General features: G+C 43.4%; 1 protein-coding gene across 1 annotated transcript in view; it reads left to right on the top strand.

Annotated features, from left to right (window-relative positions):
* Window positions 1-37: 37 nt before the first annotated feature.
* MRE11 (MRE11 homolog, double strand break repair nuclease) overlaps window positions 38-19857 on the top strand; it is a gene marked incomplete at its 5' end in the record, with an annotated part of 36957 nt that continues 17137 nt past the window's right edge. The window contains 11 exons of the mRNA XM_006018648.3: window positions 38-66; window positions 443-575; window positions 3174-3334; window positions 6509-6596; window positions 7367-7508; window positions 9712-9826; window positions 11541-11726; window positions 12627-12798; window positions 13319-13399; window positions 13870-13996; window positions 18618-18721. Of these exons, the coding sequence (XP_006018710.1) occupies window positions 38-66; window positions 443-575; window positions 3174-3334; window positions 6509-6596; window positions 7367-7508; window positions 9712-9826; window positions 11541-11726; window positions 12627-12798; window positions 13319-13399; window positions 13870-13996; window positions 18618-18721 (1338 nt within the window). The remainder of the gene's footprint in view (window positions 67-442; window positions 576-3173; window positions 3335-6508; window positions 6597-7366; window positions 7509-9711; window positions 9827-11540; window positions 11727-12626; window positions 12799-13318; window positions 13400-13869; window positions 13997-18617; window positions 18722-19857) is intronic.

Here is a 19857-nt window from a genome sequence, read left to right on the forward strand (position 1 = left end):
CCCCCCCGATCCTCCTTGCTCCTCTGCCCCCTCTGCCCCCAGCAACGCCCAGCCCTGCACCAGGAGGTGAGCACTGCAGTAAACGAGTTAGATTTGGAAATGGGGCTCTGCTCAGTTCCCCCAAGTTTTGGAGGAGTGTGTGGAGTTTAAAACGAATGAGAGCCACTGCTCTATAGGTTATTTTAATACTTTATTGGCTTTTGTAACGTACCGCATTGATCTTTTTGTTCCCTGCGGGTTGTGTAGTTTTTCTTTTTTTATAGAAGATACTTTGCTCTCCTGCAAGCTGCCCCATCCCGTGCCTTTGTTGGGAAGGAAGGCGTATACGTCTCATAATAAAGCTGTTAACCAATTTTTTTACCACAGTAATAAATGACTACTTCGGTTTTTTTCCCCCTAAAAAAAATAAAAATAAATAATAATAATTTTCTGTTTCATTCAGGGATGATGAAAATACTTTTAAAATTCTGGTGGCTACTGACATTCACCTTGGATACCTGGAGAAGGATCCAGTTCGTGGAAATGATACATTTGTAACTTTTGATGAAATTTTGAGACATGCTCAAGAAAATGAAGTAAGTGGTCTTATTGCCATGTTAAAAATAAAGCACTGAGATTTAGACCTTAAATGTTTTTCAGAAAATATTACAAAGTGTTCCTTATACCATAATTGAAGGTTGCTAGAGTTCATTGTAGTAGTGAAGTAAATGGGGTTTAAGTGCTACATTGACTTTAAGTGCTTTTAAAAATACAACTTAGGTTTCTCAGTTGCTTAAGATATGGACATATGAGCAACCTATTAGAGGATAAAAGGCTGTTGGGTGTTACTGCATGTCAGCTGCTGTGTGGAATTGTCCATGTTTCATAGACATTAGGGCTGGAAGGGACCTTGGAAGATCATCAAGTCCAGCCCTCCTATGTCCAGCAGGAAGTCAGGTAGCGTCAAAGGATCCCAGCAAGATAGGCATCCAAATCTTTCTTAAAAGAATCCAGAGTAGGTGCTTGCACGACCTCTGGAGGGAGTCTGTTTCAGGCCTTGGGGGCTTGGGCAGTAAAGAAATTTTTCCTTATGTCCAGCCTGAAACAGTCTCCCCCGCAGAGCCGGGGCCCCCAGATGCCTGGGTTTCCTCAGGAAACAGCAGGTTTCCCCTTGCAGGTGGGCAGCCTTTTAGCCTACAAGGGGTCTTACTTGGGGCTGCTGAGAGCGGGACACAGAGGGCCCATGTGCATGTGTGGCTGCACACATGCATATGGCCAGGAATACAGCTGGGCAGTGTGGAATGCAGCTCCCTGCAGGTAAGTCTATGGAGGTGGAAAGGTGTAGCCGGGTAGATCGAGGTCCCCAGAGTAATGGAGGGAATGGGGCTGGGCTGGGGATGCTGCCCACCCAGGGCGGTGCATGGGATCCAGTGCCAAGGCAGGGAATAGGACGGAGCCATGGGCGACTTGTTTAGGAGGGCATGAAAGGGGGGCAGCTCCCCGCTGCTGTGCTCACCTCCCCAGGGGAGGCATGGTGGGGGGCATGTGCCCCCTCCATATTTGTGCCCAGGTTGGATGCCAGCTGCCTGCTGTGAACTTGGGGCTCTCCACCCTGCTGCCTTTCCTTCAGGAGCCTGCACTGGCTATGTGCCCCTCGCCCACTTGGCAGCAGTAGGGACAATGAATTATGCTTCCTGCTGTCAAGCAGGCAAGGTACATGTGGCTGGCGCATGGTTCCTGGGGCAAAGGCAGCAGGGCATAGAGCCCCGAGCCCACAGCAGATGGCCCGCATCCACCCTTACCCCATTCGGCTCTGCTCCAGCTGAGGTGGGAGGGTGAGGGGAGATGGGGAGTAGAGAGGAGAGGCAGGCATATGTCATCCTACCCGCAGCCCTGCCAGGTCCTGCTCTTCCTGGGGCCGGTCCATTCAGCCTCCCCCATGGGTCACAGAAGCTCGCCCTGCCCCTGGCAGCAGTAGCACCAGGAGGGGAATGGGCCCTTCCTTCTTCTGGAGTCCAGCACCTGGGACCTGGAGCCCAGCTGTGGGTGAGGAATGGCCCAGTTTCTCCAGGCCTGGAATAGTCCTATGGCCCTGACCTGGGCAGAGGGAAGAAAGTGGGGAGCCTGGCCCAGAGACCACCCAGCTCTGCGCAGCCAAGAAGGCTCACCGTTTCTCCCCTCAGCCCTGCTGGGCAAGCTCAAGCAGTTGCCCCTTGGCACTTTTACATGTGCTTGGGAGGAGCGGCACTTTAATTAGAGCAACTGTGAGAGCTGCTCCAATTAAAGTGCTGCAGCGTGTCCTATATCATCACCCTCACACTTAAAACTGGTGGTGGCAGCATTTGAACTAAAGCTCATTCAACAAGCTTTAGTTGAAGCACCCCCGCCACCATTTTTAAGTACCAGGACGCTGATACATGTGACACAAGAGGCTGTTGGAGCATGCTAAAAAAAAAAAAAAGGTTTGTGTTAGTAGTTTAAAATGCCTTGCATTATTACTAAATATAAGTTATTGGATTGGCTATCTGTGTTGGCTGAGAGAATTTTTTTATTGGTGCACCCCTAGTTATGGAGGGATGCGCTGAGTCAAAAAAGTTTGAGAACCACTGCTTTCTGGTAAGTTGTTCATATGGTCATACCCTTAGGCACTTTTGAAAACGTTATCTCTATTTTTAGGAGTCTTGTTTCCCACATATTTAGATGGATTCTTTGTCATCCTGGTAAAGATGGTTTTGTTGAATGAATGTTTATCTAACTTAAAATTCTAGGGCATCCTCATTAAATATGTGCAAAGTAAAATGTTTATGATTTAGCTACAATAAAAATTCTGGCCTTTTCTTTGTAAAATACTTTAATTCAGTTAAGTTTAGTGTGTCATTCTTGTAAAAGCTAGTTGGCATCTTATTTGTTTGTTTTAACTGGTGTACTCTTTTGTAATTTTCATTTTTTCCCCTTAAATAGAACTTTTGTTTTGTTACGGAGACTAATTTTTAAATTGCGAAGTGTAAGCATAGACGTTTGAGGCTTACTGGTTTTATAATTTATACATAAGGCATTTCATATAGAATCCCAGATAAACTCCATGCGTGCACTTCTTCATAAAACTAGTAATTTTACAAGACCACTTAGGGAATTAGTATTAAGATTTTACAAAATACCATTTGAATATAACCCAAATTTTGGTACTTGTGCAGGTGGACTTTATTTTATTAGGCGGGGATCTCTTTCATGAAAACAAACCCTCAAGAAAAACGCTACATACTACCCTTGAGATATTAAGAAAATACTGTATGGGAGATCGTCCTGTGCAGTTTGAAATTGTGAGTGACCAGTCAGTCAATTTTAGCTTTAGCAAGTAAGTATATTTACTACAAATGTTGAAATAACTCTTTTCAATTAGCTAATTTGTTATTGTGAACTTTGATTCCACAAGCTGCTTTGTGGATGGACTCTCCCATTTTCAAAAAAGGGTGGAAGGAGGACCCGAGAAACTATAGGCCTGTTAGTCTTACGTCGGTCCTGGGGAAGCTCTTGGAGAAAATTATCCAGGAGCACATCTGCGAGGGGCCAACAGGGGAGCTTATGCTTAGGGGCAACCAACATGGGTTCATCAGAGGCAGGTCCTGTCAGACCAACCTGGTGGCCTTCTATGACCAAGTTACAAAATCCTTGGATGCAGGTGTCGTGGTGGATGTAGTCTGTCTGGACTTTAGGAAGGCCTTCGACACTGTCTCTTACCCCATTCTCATAAAAAAAATTAGGCGACTGTGGTGTTGATGCCTACACAGTCAGATGGGTCGCAAATTGGCTGGAGGGCCACATCCAGAGAGTGGTGGTGGATGGGTCACTTTTGACCTGGAGGATTGTGGACAGTGTGGTTCCCCAGGGCTCGGTCCTTGGGCCCGCACTGTTCAACATCTTCATCAGCAACTTGAATGAGGGTGTGAAAAGTACCTTCTTCAAATTTACGGATGACACTAAGATGTGGGTAGAAGTGGGCATGGTAGAGGAGAGGGACAGGCTGCAACTAGATCTGGACAGGTTACAGGGGAGGGTGGATGAGAACAGGATGGGTTTCAACACTGGCAAGTGCAAGGTATTGCACCTAGGGAGGAAGAACCAGCAGCATACCTACAGACTGAGGTATGATTGACTGAGAGTAGATTCAGGCTAGACATCAGGAGGCACTACTTCACAGTCAGGGTGGCTAGGATCCGGAACCAATTTCCAAGGGAAGTGGTGCTTGCTCCTACCCTGCGGGGCTTCAAAAGGAGGCTAGATAATCACTTAGCCGGGGTCATTTGACCCCAGCATTCTTTCCTGCCCATGGCAGGGGGTCGGACTTGATCTGCTCAGGTCCCTTCCAACCCTACCCTATGAAACTATGAAATCTCTGGGTCTTCCTGCCATCTCAGAGGTTTACTTTTGTGGAGCAGCTTGTAGGATCGAGTTTTGTCTCCTCTGAGTACTTCAGTTTCTTTAAATAATCTTATGATCTATATCATGAACAGAGTATGATTATGTGTGTGGTGGGGGTTTTTTTTGTAATTTTTAAGCATAATGCATAGTGAAAATCAGATAATTGTGTTTTTTCTAGCCTAGACTAATTCCAGAGCTCTGCCTTTCTCCTCAGCATTTCCTACTGGTTAGGTTAGACAGTCCCCATCATGTTTTCTGCAAATCCTGTTCTATAGGCCCTTTGGGCACCTATCTATGAGCAGCGAGGCTGTTTCAATGCATTAATCAAGTCTGCTGAAGCTTGCTAATTACTGCACTTCGGGCAGCACTGGGCCACTCAGGCTGTAGCCCTGGGTCCTGGCATCGCATGCAGGGACCGTGTGTTGGGCTGTGCCGGGTCCTGCCTCCATGGAACTGGTCCGGCCTGACATGGGGCCCTGGGGGACCCACCCCTTCTGAGCAGTCCCCCCCACCCCCACACATGCACACAACCCCCCACACCCCCATACACTCCCCCTTCAAACTTCACCTCCACAAATCCTACACCCACCCACAAACCCTATGCACACACCCTTCCCCACCCAAATCATATTACCCCCCCTACAAATCTCACACCCTGCATGCCTAGCCAGCCACATGGGATGGGACGGGACCTGTTGGCGGGAGCTGTGGCTTCAGGGGCAACTGCCACACTGCAGCCCTGCCCCCACCCACACCAGTGCTAGGACATGCGGTCCCAGCCTGGTGGGGGGGCATGATGGGCTGGGGGTAGGGGTGGAGGTAGGAGCAGAGGTGTGTGAGAGAGAGTGTTGGGGGTGGGGGGAGCGCTCCAGGTAGGAGAGGTCTCCAGAGCCAAGCTTAGACCCCCACCCCCCTAGAGCAGCCTGTGCAGGGGGAGTCTGGCCTGGGAAGAAAGGGCCCAGCTCAGTCCCTGATCCATGCAGCTCCTGGGAAGCCCTTGATTGGGGGGCAGGGAGAGGAACAGTAAGGGCTGGCGCTGCTCAGAGCCACAATGCAGCAGGTGGGACAGCTGCAGCTGGATTCATGTCCTGGTGCTGGGCAGAGCTGTGGCTGGGAGGGAGCTAGTGGGGGAAGGCAGGGGGTGCAGAGGTGCAGGAGGCTCTGTTGCAGTTCTCATACCACAGCCTAAGAGGCCTTGCAGTCCCCATCCAGATCTGGCAGGTGCACAGCCATGGGGCCACAGGTCCAAAGGGGCAGATGCTGTTGCAGGTGGCAGCAGGTTACAGCTAGGCAGCAGCCCCCACTGCCAGATTGCTGCAGTAGATAGAGGGTGCAGGGGCCACTGCGGGTTAGGGCTGCTTCAGCAGTCCAGCTGGCACAAGGGGCTGGTATCCCCAGATCCCAAGTGGCTGGGCCTCAAGCTCCTGAGGGCAAGTAACCCTGAGCTGCTTGCCAGGGCAGCACAGGTGCTGGCCCCAGGCCTTAGCTCCTCCTTCCTGAAGATGTTGGGGGAGCAGGGCAGGGTCATTTTGCCGCAAGTGGCACAATTTGCCCTACGCCAAAGTACATGTTCAGGCACGTGTGCTGAGGCAAACATCTCTTGCACAAATTTGTGCTGCTCCTATTTGAGCTGCTGCATGGTCACATGCCTGCACGTGTGGATGTGCCCAGGGATTCCACCAAGTGGCAGGGCACGAAAATTTAATCATTGCGAAGCTGAGGATTTACAAATTGTTAAACTAAGCTAAGCTGTGGAATAGCAGATGCATGGGAAATCCCTGCCTTTTTTATGTTGCACTAACTTGTTTGTTTTTAGTGTCTACTATGAATCGAGCCCTAAATTACTTCAGTGTTGCACAGAAAATCTGTGGCAAAGCAGGGACTTGAAAACAAATCCTAGCATAGTGGCCAACCAATAGATTTATTTATCTGGAAAATGTGAAATAATCTATTTTACAGCTCTGCTGATTTATTTATTCATTTATTTAAACCCCCCTGCATCTAATTTAGGATAATCTTCTCAAAATAGTAATACTTTTTGATGATTTTTTTGTATAGAGAGAACTTGCAAAGACATTTTTACGTCATTTTTTCCCCTCCTTTTATTTAGGTTTCCATGGGTGAACTACCAAGATGGGAATCTCAACATTTCTGTTCCAGTTTTTAGTATCCATGGCAATCATGATGATCCCACAGGGGTAATTATCTTAATGATAAAGAAATTGCAGTGTTGAGAAATATTCTTTTCCCTTTTTCATTATAATCATTTGCATCATTTCAGTCCTTTTTCTTTCTTTCTTTCTTTCTTTTTTTCCTTTTTTAATCACTTTTCCCCCACAGCCCTCTGCTTTGCTCATGTCATGCTCAGACCACATCCAGTTTGAAAATGGACCATAAGAAACCATATGATCTTTTCATTTATTCTAGGATCGAACTTTACAGTTGGGATAAAGGCACTATTGATGGAGAGAAGTAACGGATATTCAAAGAATATTAAATTTAGGTGTAGAAGCTAACTTTTTTTTTCCTCATAAGACAAAAGATTCAGTATCTTGACTTGTAATTTGACTCCTTTTTTGTCTATGTAGGTTATGTATTAGCTGTATTCTAGCTTGATGTACTTTGGTTGTATTTTTTTATTAAATTTTAATTTGATTATTTTTACAAAATAACAATCTTTTTAGTTTAAAAAAACCTGATTGTTACTAACAATTAGGTGCCTGTTCTTTAAATTATTTTTCTTATAGGTTTTAATTTTGCATTTTACATAATGTATAATAGAGGGATTTTGCTTATGTTGTACAATAAAGATGAACCTTTTTAATAAGAGCAAAAATAGCTTTGACTGCTTTCCATGAGTTACCATTTAACCAAGTTGGATTCTATTCAGATTTTCTTTTATGATATTTGAGAGATTATTACTGTTTGTGTGAAGGCAAATTGATTAACTTTCTGTTCTTATGTGTAGGCAGATGCACTGTGTGCACTGGATATTTTAAGCTGTGCAGGATTGCTGAATCATTTTGGACGCTCGGTGTCTGTAGAGAAGATAGATATTAGTCCCGTTTTACTTCGCAAAGGCAGCACAAAAATTGCTCTGTATGGATTGGGTAAGCTTCCTATTTGCTAGACTTTGGTTAGCCTCCTGCATATTTCTGAGGCACGTCTAGGCCCCTGTTTTTTAGTGCAGGACCGACACTTCCATTCCCACTGAGAGTCTTATTCTGGTTTAATTTAAAGCCAGTGAGCCAGGTAAAGACTTAATACTTTTTCCATGAACATACTGTACACTGGAAATGTAATGTATACAAGTTGTGCTTTTCTGCCATGACCTTGCAATAATAAGCCATATGTGCCCTGTGAGCTGTAAGAATCCATTTTTGTAATTCACACATCAACAGAAGGCAAGCACCCAAGAAAGAGGTTGTACAGAATGTGCATGTCTGCTCACTGCCATTTTCATGCTTTCTCACACTGTATTCTGAGTACTTGTGAAAAGGAAATTTTCTGTTTTTAGTTGGCCATGTTGGTTTATAAAGCCCTTAATCATGTCTGTTCTGTGTAGAATTGCGTCATCCTCTGAGCCCTGCTCAGATTAGAATTGATCTCTTGACAATGCCATCTTCTATTGCTATGTCTTTGGGATATCATGTTTGTTGTGGTATTTCCTGTGATATATTTGCTTATTACACATCATCGTTCCTCGCTCCTGAATGAAACCGCTTTCATCCTATGCTTCCTTATTATTTGTGTTCTTTTGTACATCACTTTGTTTTTGTTGGCAAATACAAAACCTCTCAGTACATAGACTTGTCTTTTTGTTTGCTTAGGCATTTTATCCAAATACTATTTCATGCTAAATTCATAAACGATACCAGGAGCTGGACAAGAACCTAGGTTTTCCCCTTCCCTCTCCACTTCCTCCCTCCTCATTAGCAAAGTGACCTCCTCACATGGCTTATAAATTTAAGCTCCCTCTTCCTTGTTGTCTCTTTTGTTTATCATGTCCTCAGCTCAGCCTAGTCCCGAGTCTAGTGGTTAGGATACTTTCTTGGGAGATGAAAGATGTGGATTTGAACCCTCCTCAGGCTGTGCAGTTCTTGACCTCTGGGTGACCTAGGTGGTTTCTGACAGAAAGCATAGGTGCCCACTAGGTTGCCAAAAGCATAGGGCCCAACATCTAGGTGGGTTAGCCTGGGTTTCTGTTAGGAGTGCGCTGATAATGATTTTCTTGGCCGATACCAATGGCTGATTTATTAACCAGCCATATCACCTGATACTGATCTGATAGCCAATTTACAGGAATGCAGTCCAGCTACTTGGAGAGCAGCATCTGGCCGATTAAGTCTGTGGGGAGGAAGGGGCAGGGGGGATGGAAGGGTCATGGGAATGCAGATCAGGGTCTCTAGTGGTGAGGGGGGGAGTGGGGTAGGGACAGGCGCTACCCAGTCAGGGCGGTGAATGCGACCCTGGGCTGGGAGTGGGACAGAGCTGCAGGCGACTAGTCTGGGGAGTGCTCCTTGCCACTGCATGCGTCCCTGGGGAGGCATGGGGGGCATGTACCCGCCTTGGACTTTTGCGTGGGGTGAGGGCAGGCTGCTTGCTGTGCACTTGGAGCCAGAGCTTGTGCCAGCCTTTTCCCAGCAGTGGGGGGGGCTGGTTCGGGGCTGTGCTTGGGTCAGGCAGTAGCAGTGCTGGGAGGGGTGGCTGCAGGCTGAGCTATAGTCACCCAAAAATTCCCTGTAGCCACTCCTTTCAGCGCCGCTGCCTGCCCTGAGCATAGCCCTAGCACAGCCTCTGGCCCCAAGCCTGCAGCAAGCAGCTTACATTTGCCCCGTGCACAAATCTGGGGGAGGGGCATATGCCTCCTTTTGGGGAGCCGCTCATAGCTCCATCCTGCTCCCAGCCTCAGGGTTGTCTGGCCCCAGGGTTGCCCTTGCTGGACAGCACCTGCCTCTGCTCTTGCCCCTGCTTCACTCCCTCCCTCGCTGTGGGGGCCTTGATTTGCATCTCCCCATAGACTTAATGGCAGGATGCTGCTCTCCAAGCTGCCTAGTTACATTCCTGTCTCTGTGCGTGCTGCACCTGCTCGCATTCACGCAACATTTATCAGTAACATTATGAGCTACACTAGCCAAAAAAAGCTGATTGCCAATAATGTTAATTTTCCTAAAGTAGTTAAGGGATCTAAACCCTTTTGACACTAATAATTTACTGTTGGTCTCAATGATAAGTTACATACCTATATACCTTTGTGGATATCGCCCTCGGCATAGAGGGCAACAGAGTAACATTTTGCTCCATCCATTCCAGGGGCTATTCCGGATGAGAGGTTGTATCGTATGTTTGTTAGTAAGCAAGTAACTATGCTGAGGCCAAAAGAAGATGAAGATAGCTGGTTTAATTTGTTTGTGATTCATCAAAACAGGTAATCTAGTTGACTGAAGTTTGATTTTGGTATGTAAATTTACAGTCAATGCAACAAAACATTAAAAAAGCTATTCAGGAATATTATGCATGTGACCTGATGCCTACTATCTAAGAGTAATGGGTAGCAAATACATCAAGGAAGTGACAGTTTAGGGAGAAGCAAAACTTGCTTAATGTTGTGGTAATTCTGCAGCTAGACCAGTTGGATAGAAAGATGTAAAGGAGCAAAAACATAAGTGAGAAGTCAGTCACTGAATTTGGAGAGTGAAAAGAGTACAACTCTATTAGTAGCTTTTTATGGTTGGAGTAAAATTGCCTGCCATAAAAACAGATGTTGAATTTCTGATTTGTCCTATTTTAGTATGCATTAGGGCTGTGAGAAGCTTTGGTTGCCGATTTTGATTCGGCGGCCAAATCTCCGAATCCAAATTGAATTGGGAGAGCCATTAATCTCTCTGAATTGAATCCGAACCCTCTGAATCGATTCGAAGAGATTCGATGATTTGAACATAGACACTGCTTTAAATGTTTTTTCTACGTACCTCAGGGTACCAGGCGTCTCATCAACACTGAGGTGGGAGGGGCACCTGGGGTCCCCCCCCTTGGCTGATTGCCAAGCGGGGAAGGAAGCAGGGCTCCACTGCCAAGCACGTGGGGAGTCTCCCGTGCTCCTGTGGATTGCTCCGTCCGCCCCACCATTGCAGCGTTCATGAGCCACACCTGGTACCTCAAGGTATGTAGAAAAAACATTTAAAGCTGTGTCTATGGCCGAATCGCTGATTCTTCAAATTGGCATAGACTCATCAGATTCGGATTCGGCCGAATCGAATCAGGACAGCGAGCTGAATCAAATCACTGTCCCCAGTTCGGACTGAATCTGAATTGAATACGCCCATTTCGCACACCCCTAGTATGCATGCGTAATACACACAAGTCTAGATATAAGGTTGTATATTAAAGGTGGAATAACTCAGCTGCTGATTTAATGTTCCAGTTTCTCAACTTATTTGACTGTGAAGGTGAGTTTAGAAGTTCCCATGCTTTCCTTTGCATGCTTTATGTTATAAAAACCTACTACTGCAGGGAATTGGACCTGCCTGTGCTGTTCCTGCCTACAGTGTTTTGCCAGGGTAATGAGGAGGCAGAAGTCAATGAATATTGCACAGAGAAAACAATTTTCCAGGCATCTTTAGTAAAAAAAATTTTGCTGAATTGGGTTACTTACTTGTCAGTGCCTTTTAGTAATTAGGGTGTAGGGGCGAATTCCCTTAAAGCAGGGGAAGTAGAGGAATTTCAAAGAAGTTTAAAAGCAAAATGAAATTTATGAAAGATTGAAAAGTCTGCATGAAAGAAGAATGAGAAACAGATAAAACAAGTGAAACAGAAGAAGTCCAAATACCCAGGAGGAGGAACAGAAAACGGGAATGCGTTTTACTAACATTTTAGGAGAGATTATATTTCCAAGGTCATTAATCTTGTGGTTTTTTTCCAACTACTTCCTTTTAAACACAGAAAAATAACTTTTTTTTAAAAACAATAAAAGCAGTATTTGTCATAACAGTTGATGAATATATCGTATCTATGGAGGGAATAAATATTGTAAAATGCAAAATAAACTTTAACTGAAGTATCTTTAAATTGAATTCATATTCACAACTTTTTTTTCCTCTAAAACTATGCTTCTTTTAATTCTTTCTTTTTCTTTTGAACAGGAGTAAACATGGAGCCACCAATTACATTCCAGAACAGTTTTTAGATGACTTTATTGACCTTGTTATTTGGGGTCATGAACATGAGTGTAAAATAGCACCCATCAGAAATGAACAGCAACTTTTCTATGTATCACAGCCGGGAAGTTCAGTAGTTACTTCTCTATCACCAGGGGAAGCTGTGAAAAAGTATGTTTTGATTTTTCTTTTTAATTTTTTTCTCCTTGCTATTTTTCTTGCTTCCCTGAGCCTAACTTTCCATAGGGCTAATATGGTTAAAAACTGCTTGGTTTTGTACCCATCAGCAAACAAAGGAGTCATGCTAGCATTATGTCCATTCAACTTTGACTAGAGATGTAAATATTTTTTTAAAAATATCTCAGCCCTTTGACAGAATGGGAAAGAGGTGGTGGCAAGCCCAGCCAGACAACACAGCCCACATGAAGCCCCTGCTGGGAGGGAAGGAGCACCTGTGAAGGAGAAGCTAACTGCTTAATTGATGCATTAGGCCCTTCACTGTTTTCCTCTTTAATCTCAGGCTATAGGTACTAATCCCCCTCACTCCTCCCCTTCCCCTCCTCCCTCCTGTTGCTTTCTGCTTTCCTGTTCCTGCTGGGGCACTGCATAGCTTCTGTTCCTCCCCTTCTCTGCCAGGCTGTGCCACACCCCGCCCCGCTCACTCTGCTAATTGGTTAATTGATTAATTATTTAATTTTTCACATCCCTAACTTTGACTCAGCCTAATTGACTGACTAACCATTTGCAGCTGTTTTCTGGGTGACATGGAATGAGTCAAGAGCAGTGCTTGACTTTACCATACTTTACCATTCCCAAACTGTTAAGCAGAACACCTCTCACATCACTCCAGCATGTGCAGTTTTGCATTCTTGTGAAAGAGCTAAGCACAATATGGCCATGTGAATTCAAACTTAGTGAGGGCAGTGTCTTAGGTAGAGTTTTGAGAGCATTGTGACTGCTGAATGCTATTCAGTGAGGTTGATAATTTTCTAAAACAAAGGCATTTAGAAAATTATGGATTCTGTGACTCTTCTGTGTCCCTTTTATACTAACTTATTCATCTCATTATAGGCACGTTGGTTTGCTGCACATTAAAGGAAAGAGAATGAACATGCAGAAGATTCCTCTTGAGACAGTACGATGCTTCTATATGGAAGATATTGTCCTTGCTAATCATCCAGACATTTTTAACCCAGATGATCCTAAAGTAACCCAAACAATACAAGCATTTTGTATGGAAAAGGTAATTTCCTTTTATGATATCAGTTCATTTGACCTGGGGGGCGGGGAGTGATTTTATTTAATATAACCCAGGGAAACAGGACGTCTTGCTTCTCTTTCTGACTGCTGCTTGCACACCAGATAACAGAATAAAGTTCTCCACTACTGCTCTCTGCCTCTATATAGGGCTTCATTGGCTGTGCTTAGAGTAGTAAGTCGTGAAGTATTATAATTATCTGATAAGCATACTGAACTGTATATGATGTTAAAATATACACATACCATAGCTCATTTTAGTGCTGGTGTGATTAAACTTATGAGAGAGAGGAGCTTTTCAGTTTACATGTGTTTTTGGCCAGATTTTGCCCTGTCTTATCCACGTCAGAGGGCAGAGTTTGGCTCTCTATTTAAACGGCCATATTTTTTCTAACTAGTTTAGTTTTTAACAGTACCTTAAAAGCTCTGGGTAGCTACAACAAGAGCAAATAATTGGAATTAAAGACTAATTTTATAGGTAAGACCTTTCAATTTGTGCTTTTTAGGTTGATGCAATGCTGGACAAGTCAGAAATGGAGCGTCTGGGAAGTCCACGTCAGCCAGAAAAGCCCCTCATAAGATTACGAGTAAGGCTCAGTTGTTTTATTCAGAAATTTCAGTTACTTTGTTGTGTATTTTGAAACTTTGTTTAAAAAAAAAAAAGTGTGTGTTGTTATTTGCTCAGATATAATTTAAAAATTAAATCCTGCACTCAGACTGGACTTCTTGTAGTAGAAAAAGATTGGATGGAATTTCTTTCAGTACATATCACTATTAGTGCTTTATTTGGTTTATGGATTCCAGAGCTTTATGGATTACTGAAAGATGCTGCTCTACAATGAGGTGTATTGCACACGCACAGCATTAACAACAGACTGGCTTATTCATGTTTTATAATTATTTTTTTTAAGGAAATATATGTATCTTGGCATACATTAATTTCTTAGTTTTCACACTGCTGTCTTCAGATTTCATACCTTAATGTGTTTTGTTTTTGTTTTTTTTTTTTCTCTTCCCATTTCCCCTCCCCCCCCCCCCCTTTTTTTTTTTTTTTAAGGTCGACTACACAGGAGGTTTTGAACCATTTAATGTTCATCGTTTCAGCCAGAAATTCATGGATAGGGTAGCTAACCCAAAAGACATCGTTCATTTTTTTAGACATCGTGAGCAAAAAGAGAAAAATGGTAAATAGAAAACAAAATGTTGTGAGCTAATTTTCCTTGTTACTTTATATTTTTTTTATCTTCATAACAGTATTTTCAAGACGTTGGCAAGCAGTTAACAAATATGCAAGGTCTCCCAACTAATCTTTAGAATATTGCAGAAAGATTTGGGTTTATGGGTGGCTTTTTGTTTCTTTAAAAGTCTTGGTATTAAAAGGACTCCTCTGCACTGCATGTCTACTGCGTTGCTTTGCATAGCAGTTGAATATCAAAACTTTAAAAGGTAATGGTTTGTCAGCATCTGTAGAGAATGTGAAAACTGTGTGAAAGGTTCAATTCTTCCAGAATGATGATTAATGCATGTTAACCTTTTTACCATTTTGCAAATGAGTTTCCACCTCATTTCCCAACTACTGAGCTCTAGTGGACTTAGGGAATAAATGTCTGTTACCTAACCTCCTTTGAATCCATGCTTCATGAGAAATATGAGGGCTCTTTCCTTTTTCAGGTGCATGCATTTGCTTAAAAAGATTTGTGAAACACAGAGGCATAACTGGATGCTCGAGTGCTCTTGGTAGAAGTGGTGCATAAGACATCATCAGTGGTTGTGCTGCTGGTGGTGCAACAGCCCAGCTGGCAGCACAGTTGCTGCTATTTTTGTGCTCCCCTCCCCCAAATCCCCTTCCCTCTTTCTTTCATTACTAGTGAAGAGAAGACTGAGGAGAAGGGGAATTTGATAACAGTCTTCAGGTACCTGGAGGACAATTCCGGAGGGGATGGAGATAAGCTTTTTCCTGTGGCTGTAAGGGCCAGGACTAGGAGCAACAGCCTCAAGCTGCAGCAGGGAAAATTTAGGTTGGAGAGTAGGAGGAACTTCCTGACTATGGGTAGTCAAGCGATGGAACAAGCTACGTAGAGAAGCTGTGGAATCTCCATCCTTGGAAACTTTCAGAAGTAGGTTAGACAAACAGTTGGCTGGGATGGTTTAGTCAGGGATGATTGAGCAGGGGCTGGATTAGATGACTTTGTGAAGTCCCTGCATCATGGGTATCAAAAGATCTGGCCTTACAAGGGTCCTCCCTGACTCTGGGGATTTAAGAACATAAGAACTGCCATTTACTGGGTCAGACCGTAAATCCATCTTGCCCAGTATCCTGTATCACACAGAGGCCCCCTTTTAGCTAGGTAACCATACCTTAAATTGTGACCCAGCTACTTGTTCAACCAATTAACGGTATGATAAAACGAGCAGTAAGCTACAAAATGATTTCACAAAAAATGTGTAATAACTTTTTAGCTTGTTCTGATCATGCCATTAATTGAATGTCTGGCCAAATGCTCCCCTGTAGAGTGCTCCGCACCAACTGAGGGGCTCCCAACCACAAGGATGCACACTCATTGCCAGCCCCACAACTGACAAGGCTCACAGTAGTGGCAGTGTTCTCAGCTGCAGGAAGGATGCTGCCCTCCCTGTGAGCTTTGTCGGCTCTCGGGCTCGCAGTGGGGGCAGTATTGTCAGCTATGGGGTTTGCACTATTGACTCTCAGTGGTGGGGCTCTCAGTGGTGTCGGCATATTCTCCCTGTTGTGAGCTCTCCACTTCACAACGCTTGCAGTGGCGGTAGCATTCTTCCTGCTGCAAGCTCTGCAGCCAGTTAGCCCTGCAGTAGGGGCAGTGCAGGTAACGCTGCCTCAGCTGCAAGCTCAGCTGAGCCTTGTCAGCTGTGGGACTCACAGCTGCAGGAGCCATTGCAGGGGCAGCCTGGTATTGTGATGCAGGGATTGTCCCTTGCATGAGCAGTAAGGTGCAATGGGATCTAATGCACAATCCCACAGTTGTGCCTCTTGCCATGCACATGTGACATGGCAGGAGGCATGATTGTGTGGATCATGCATTAGATCCCATTGTACCTTTACCTACATGTGTAGATGGACCCACAGTGGCAAAGGGTAGAAACTGAAAGGGAGAGTGAACTGGGCATGACCAGGGTTTTTTTCCTTTCTTACTTATGTCACAACCCAATTAAGCAGTGCCCATGCCACTAGCAAGAGATACCATTCAAAGCATTTTCACTCCGCACTGGAGTCAACTAAGGGTTAAAAAACGAAGCCCTTGTCGGTTGCTGTGCATGCCAACGAAAGAGATTTATAGCTGCGTCACTAACGAGATAAAACTTTAGCCTTCTGTGCTTCACATAAATCATTATAATTGGTTAGAGCAAAAAAGGGAGTAGCCCTGCAACAAAACCCTAAAGGAAACCGCTATATAATTGGCGATTCTAATTAAATTTATGATGTGGCGAAAAACAATTAGCTATTACACAAATAAAACCCGCTTGTACTTCCGCAAAGTCGGAGACCTCTGAAAACATGTCACGGAGTAAATTGATGAGCTGATCATTCATCGATATCCCCGCCGCGACCTCCTAGGCGTATCCTTCACCTGCATGCTCGATAAGCCATAACCTGCCGACCGCCGGCCCGTATATATCTGCAGACCGACCTAACGAACTCTAAGCTGTAACTATCTATCTCTGACCTCCGTCATTCACCACCTTGACGGCGTAAGTAAACAATCTTGCTTTGCAACCGATAAGCGTCCGTGCCTAATTCCACTCCAAGCGTCACAAGTACCCACCTGCCGGGCTCCTAAGGCCCCGGACTCCTCGCTGCAGTGCACGGCAGCGACAACTTACACTCTTTAGTATTTAAGCAAATTTGCCATCCCTGGTCTACACTAATTTTTAGGACATGTTTGTCTCAACTCTGGAGTGAAAGAATTGTGAAATTTCCTTTGGCATCTCTTTAGAACTGATCATTTTAAAAGTTTCCTAAAATACCAGGCTTATGCAGGTGGCATACCTTGTTTTTAGATTTTGTAGGAACAGAAGTCTAGATATGGAATTGCCTTGATCTAGTACTAGAATATCCTATGCCAGGTGTCTTTTGTTTAAAGCCATCTTACAAGTTAAACAGTAGTTAAATGACATAGTAGCGTTTTCATTGTGCCTAGAATTTGTAGTATTTATTTAGTTAATAGCTGTTAACAAATTTTGCTTAATAATGAATCTGTAACAATCACTAATGAAGATTCAATTTGCATAAGAGCAAGCTGTACTGATTTAAAAGGCCACTAATATAGTACATAAGTATTTTACCAATACTTTCAATCTGTTTACAGGTTTGCTTGTAATGTTATTTGCATGAACTTGTGAAAATGTGTGATTTCATGATTTAGTAGCCACACTTACAGAGCCTATTACCTAATTTAAAATCAGCTTGCTGTTTTCTCAGTTAATTTTAACTGATTACATTGTGCATTTATAAATGTTTAACTTATTGGTACTTTCAAATTACGAAATCACTACTATAGCTCTGATCATTTTGGGTTCACTTGTTTGCTTGATATGTTCACTTTCAAAGTAGGGCTATATAAAAGTAGTGGTATTCACATGCTACTGAAAATGGTGCAGCTAAGATGGGCTGGCCATCTTTCAAGAATGCCCAACACTCGCCTGCCGAAGAAAATCTTCTATAGTGAACTGTCAAATGGAGTACATTCTCGCAGCGCATGAAAGAAGCGATATAAGGACACCCTAAAGGTGTCCCTAAAGAGTTTTGGCATCAACCCAGAGTCATGGGAGCAAATCTCTCTCATGACCGTCCATCCTGGAGGGCATCAATCCAGAACGGAGCACTGGCCTTCAAACAGCAACACATGGTGGAAGCAGTGAGGAAATGCATGGCCAGGAAAATGAAAACCTCTCATACCGAGTCCACATCACTTTCGTGCCCCTGCTGCAGCAGATTGTTCAAGGCAAAGATTGGGTTTATAAATCGCTTACATACTCACGCAACCTAGCCTCCACCTGCCTCCTTTCTCTTTCCTCTCTTTTCTCCTTTTTCCATTTTTTCTCTCTTCTTCCCTGCCCCCCGCTGGATGCGGTCGTCTTTGACCGTGAAGGACAAACAACATATAAAAAATGACAGCATGATGTCCCACATTTGTGTGTCTTGGACTTCTTTGCATAATACTTCTGAAGTGCTGAAGTCTTTCAGCACTTCAGTGACTAATATGGCTAATTCAGTCTCTACTTAAATACAGCATGAGGTCAGAGACTTTACATTTGTAACCAATATCTGCTTGGACAATGCTACAGGTACTGAGTCTGCTGCTGGTAGAGTTTACTAGTATTCTCTGTGGAAGAGCAGCATGTCATCTGGTGCTGAGGGTTGTTGGGAGGCCTCCTCCTTCAAGAGCTTTGTCTAGTGTTCAGGCTTGACTGAAGGACAGCTGGCTGCTACTGGAGTGCAATAACATGGATAATGTGGAGTAGGAGAAGTGTTTGAAAAATAGCCTGGGATTGCTTGCTGAGGGGGAATGTTGCACTATTTTATAACATGAATATACAGCTTAGTAATATATTTGAATGCATAGCTATGGTAAGACCTTTTCCTAATGTGTCTGGCATGAAGTGTTGCAGAAAGCTGGTTAGAGATGCACCTTTATATACTCGCTTAATCACAGAGCTCACTTCATCAGACACTGTCAGCTTTTGATAAAAGTGATGTCATTATCAGCTAATTTGATATTGGGTGAAGGTGACAAGATGGATGCTTGTTTTAATGTTTCTCTTTTCTAGAAAATGAGATTAATTTTGGGAAGCTTTTTAGCAGACCTGCCTCTGAAGGGACAACCTTGAGAGTGGAGGATCTTGTAAAGCAGTACTTCCAGACAGCAGAGAAGGTATCTCAATTTCTTTGTTTTTAAGTTGTGGGTTTCATCTGTGAAATCTTAAGTTTTTGATATGCTGAAAACTTTGTTCCTTTAGTGATTCATGTATATCCTTTGCCCATAACCCATACATGCATCTGGTTGCTTTTTAATACGGGAGTACGTAAATATTGCATTATGCTAAGAAATTAAATCATCACTGCAATAGGGTTTAACATGTATTTAATGATGGAAATAACATAATTTCACCAAAAGGCTTTTTTTTTTTATTTAAATGACCATTTGGTTTTCCTCTTTTGCAAGAAAAAAGAAAGAATCTACTCTAGAAAGAATCTATACAATAAACTGTGTGCGCCTAAAAGGCTATATGCCTGTGAGGAGAAAATGTTAGAGTTCACTGAAGGTAGTCATCCACTTTTTTCTAAGCCTGAGGCACCTAAAATGAGTCTGTACAGAAGTTATCTATTTCATGTGTTTGTAATACACATACATTTAAACTAAATTAACTGGGTACCCTGAAGCTAATGTATAACTTGATCAGAACTGAAAGAAAAATAATTTTCCTAGTAATAGTAAAGCAACTCTCTTCAAATCTAGAATACAAGCACATTGAATAAGAAACTCGTGAGATCTGAAATGCTGACACTTTTTTGTTATTGTTAATGGATGATTTTCATAGGTCTAATTTTGGATGTTGAAAGTACTCCTATTGTAGTAAATATGCATGTGAGTTTTGCCCATAGGATAGTGAGTGCAGTGCAGGAGTGTTAGTTTTTAGTGTCAGTACCCTAGAAACTTAACTCATTCAAAGAACCATAAACATATAGACAACAGCCTACTTTATCCAGTGCTGTGACTTATTTACTATTGCCTGACTTTAGACTAACATGGCTTACTTGAGATTTGACGAAGACTGTCACAAGTACAAAAATTTAAATGTAAACAATTTTGCTGCTTCTTGGTTCCTAAAGACATACACTGGGATTAGCATTGTCATTTTGGGTATCTGTAATTCTCTGACCAAGAACAAATGCATGAGATGTTAACCTTCATTCCTTGCATTTAAAATATTTATTTTGGCATATTGCTCTTCTGAGGAATAATTTGACCCCATAGTTTTTGCTCTTTCAGGTGCGTTTGAGGGAAAG

The sequence above is a fragment of the Alligator sinensis genome, unplaced genomic scaffold, assembly GCF_000455745.1.
Source record: "Alligator sinensis unplaced genomic scaffold, ASM45574v1 scaffold116_1, whole genome shotgun sequence".
Classification (NCBI taxonomy): domain Eukaryota; kingdom Metazoa; phylum Chordata; order Crocodylia; family Alligatoridae; genus Alligator; species Alligator sinensis.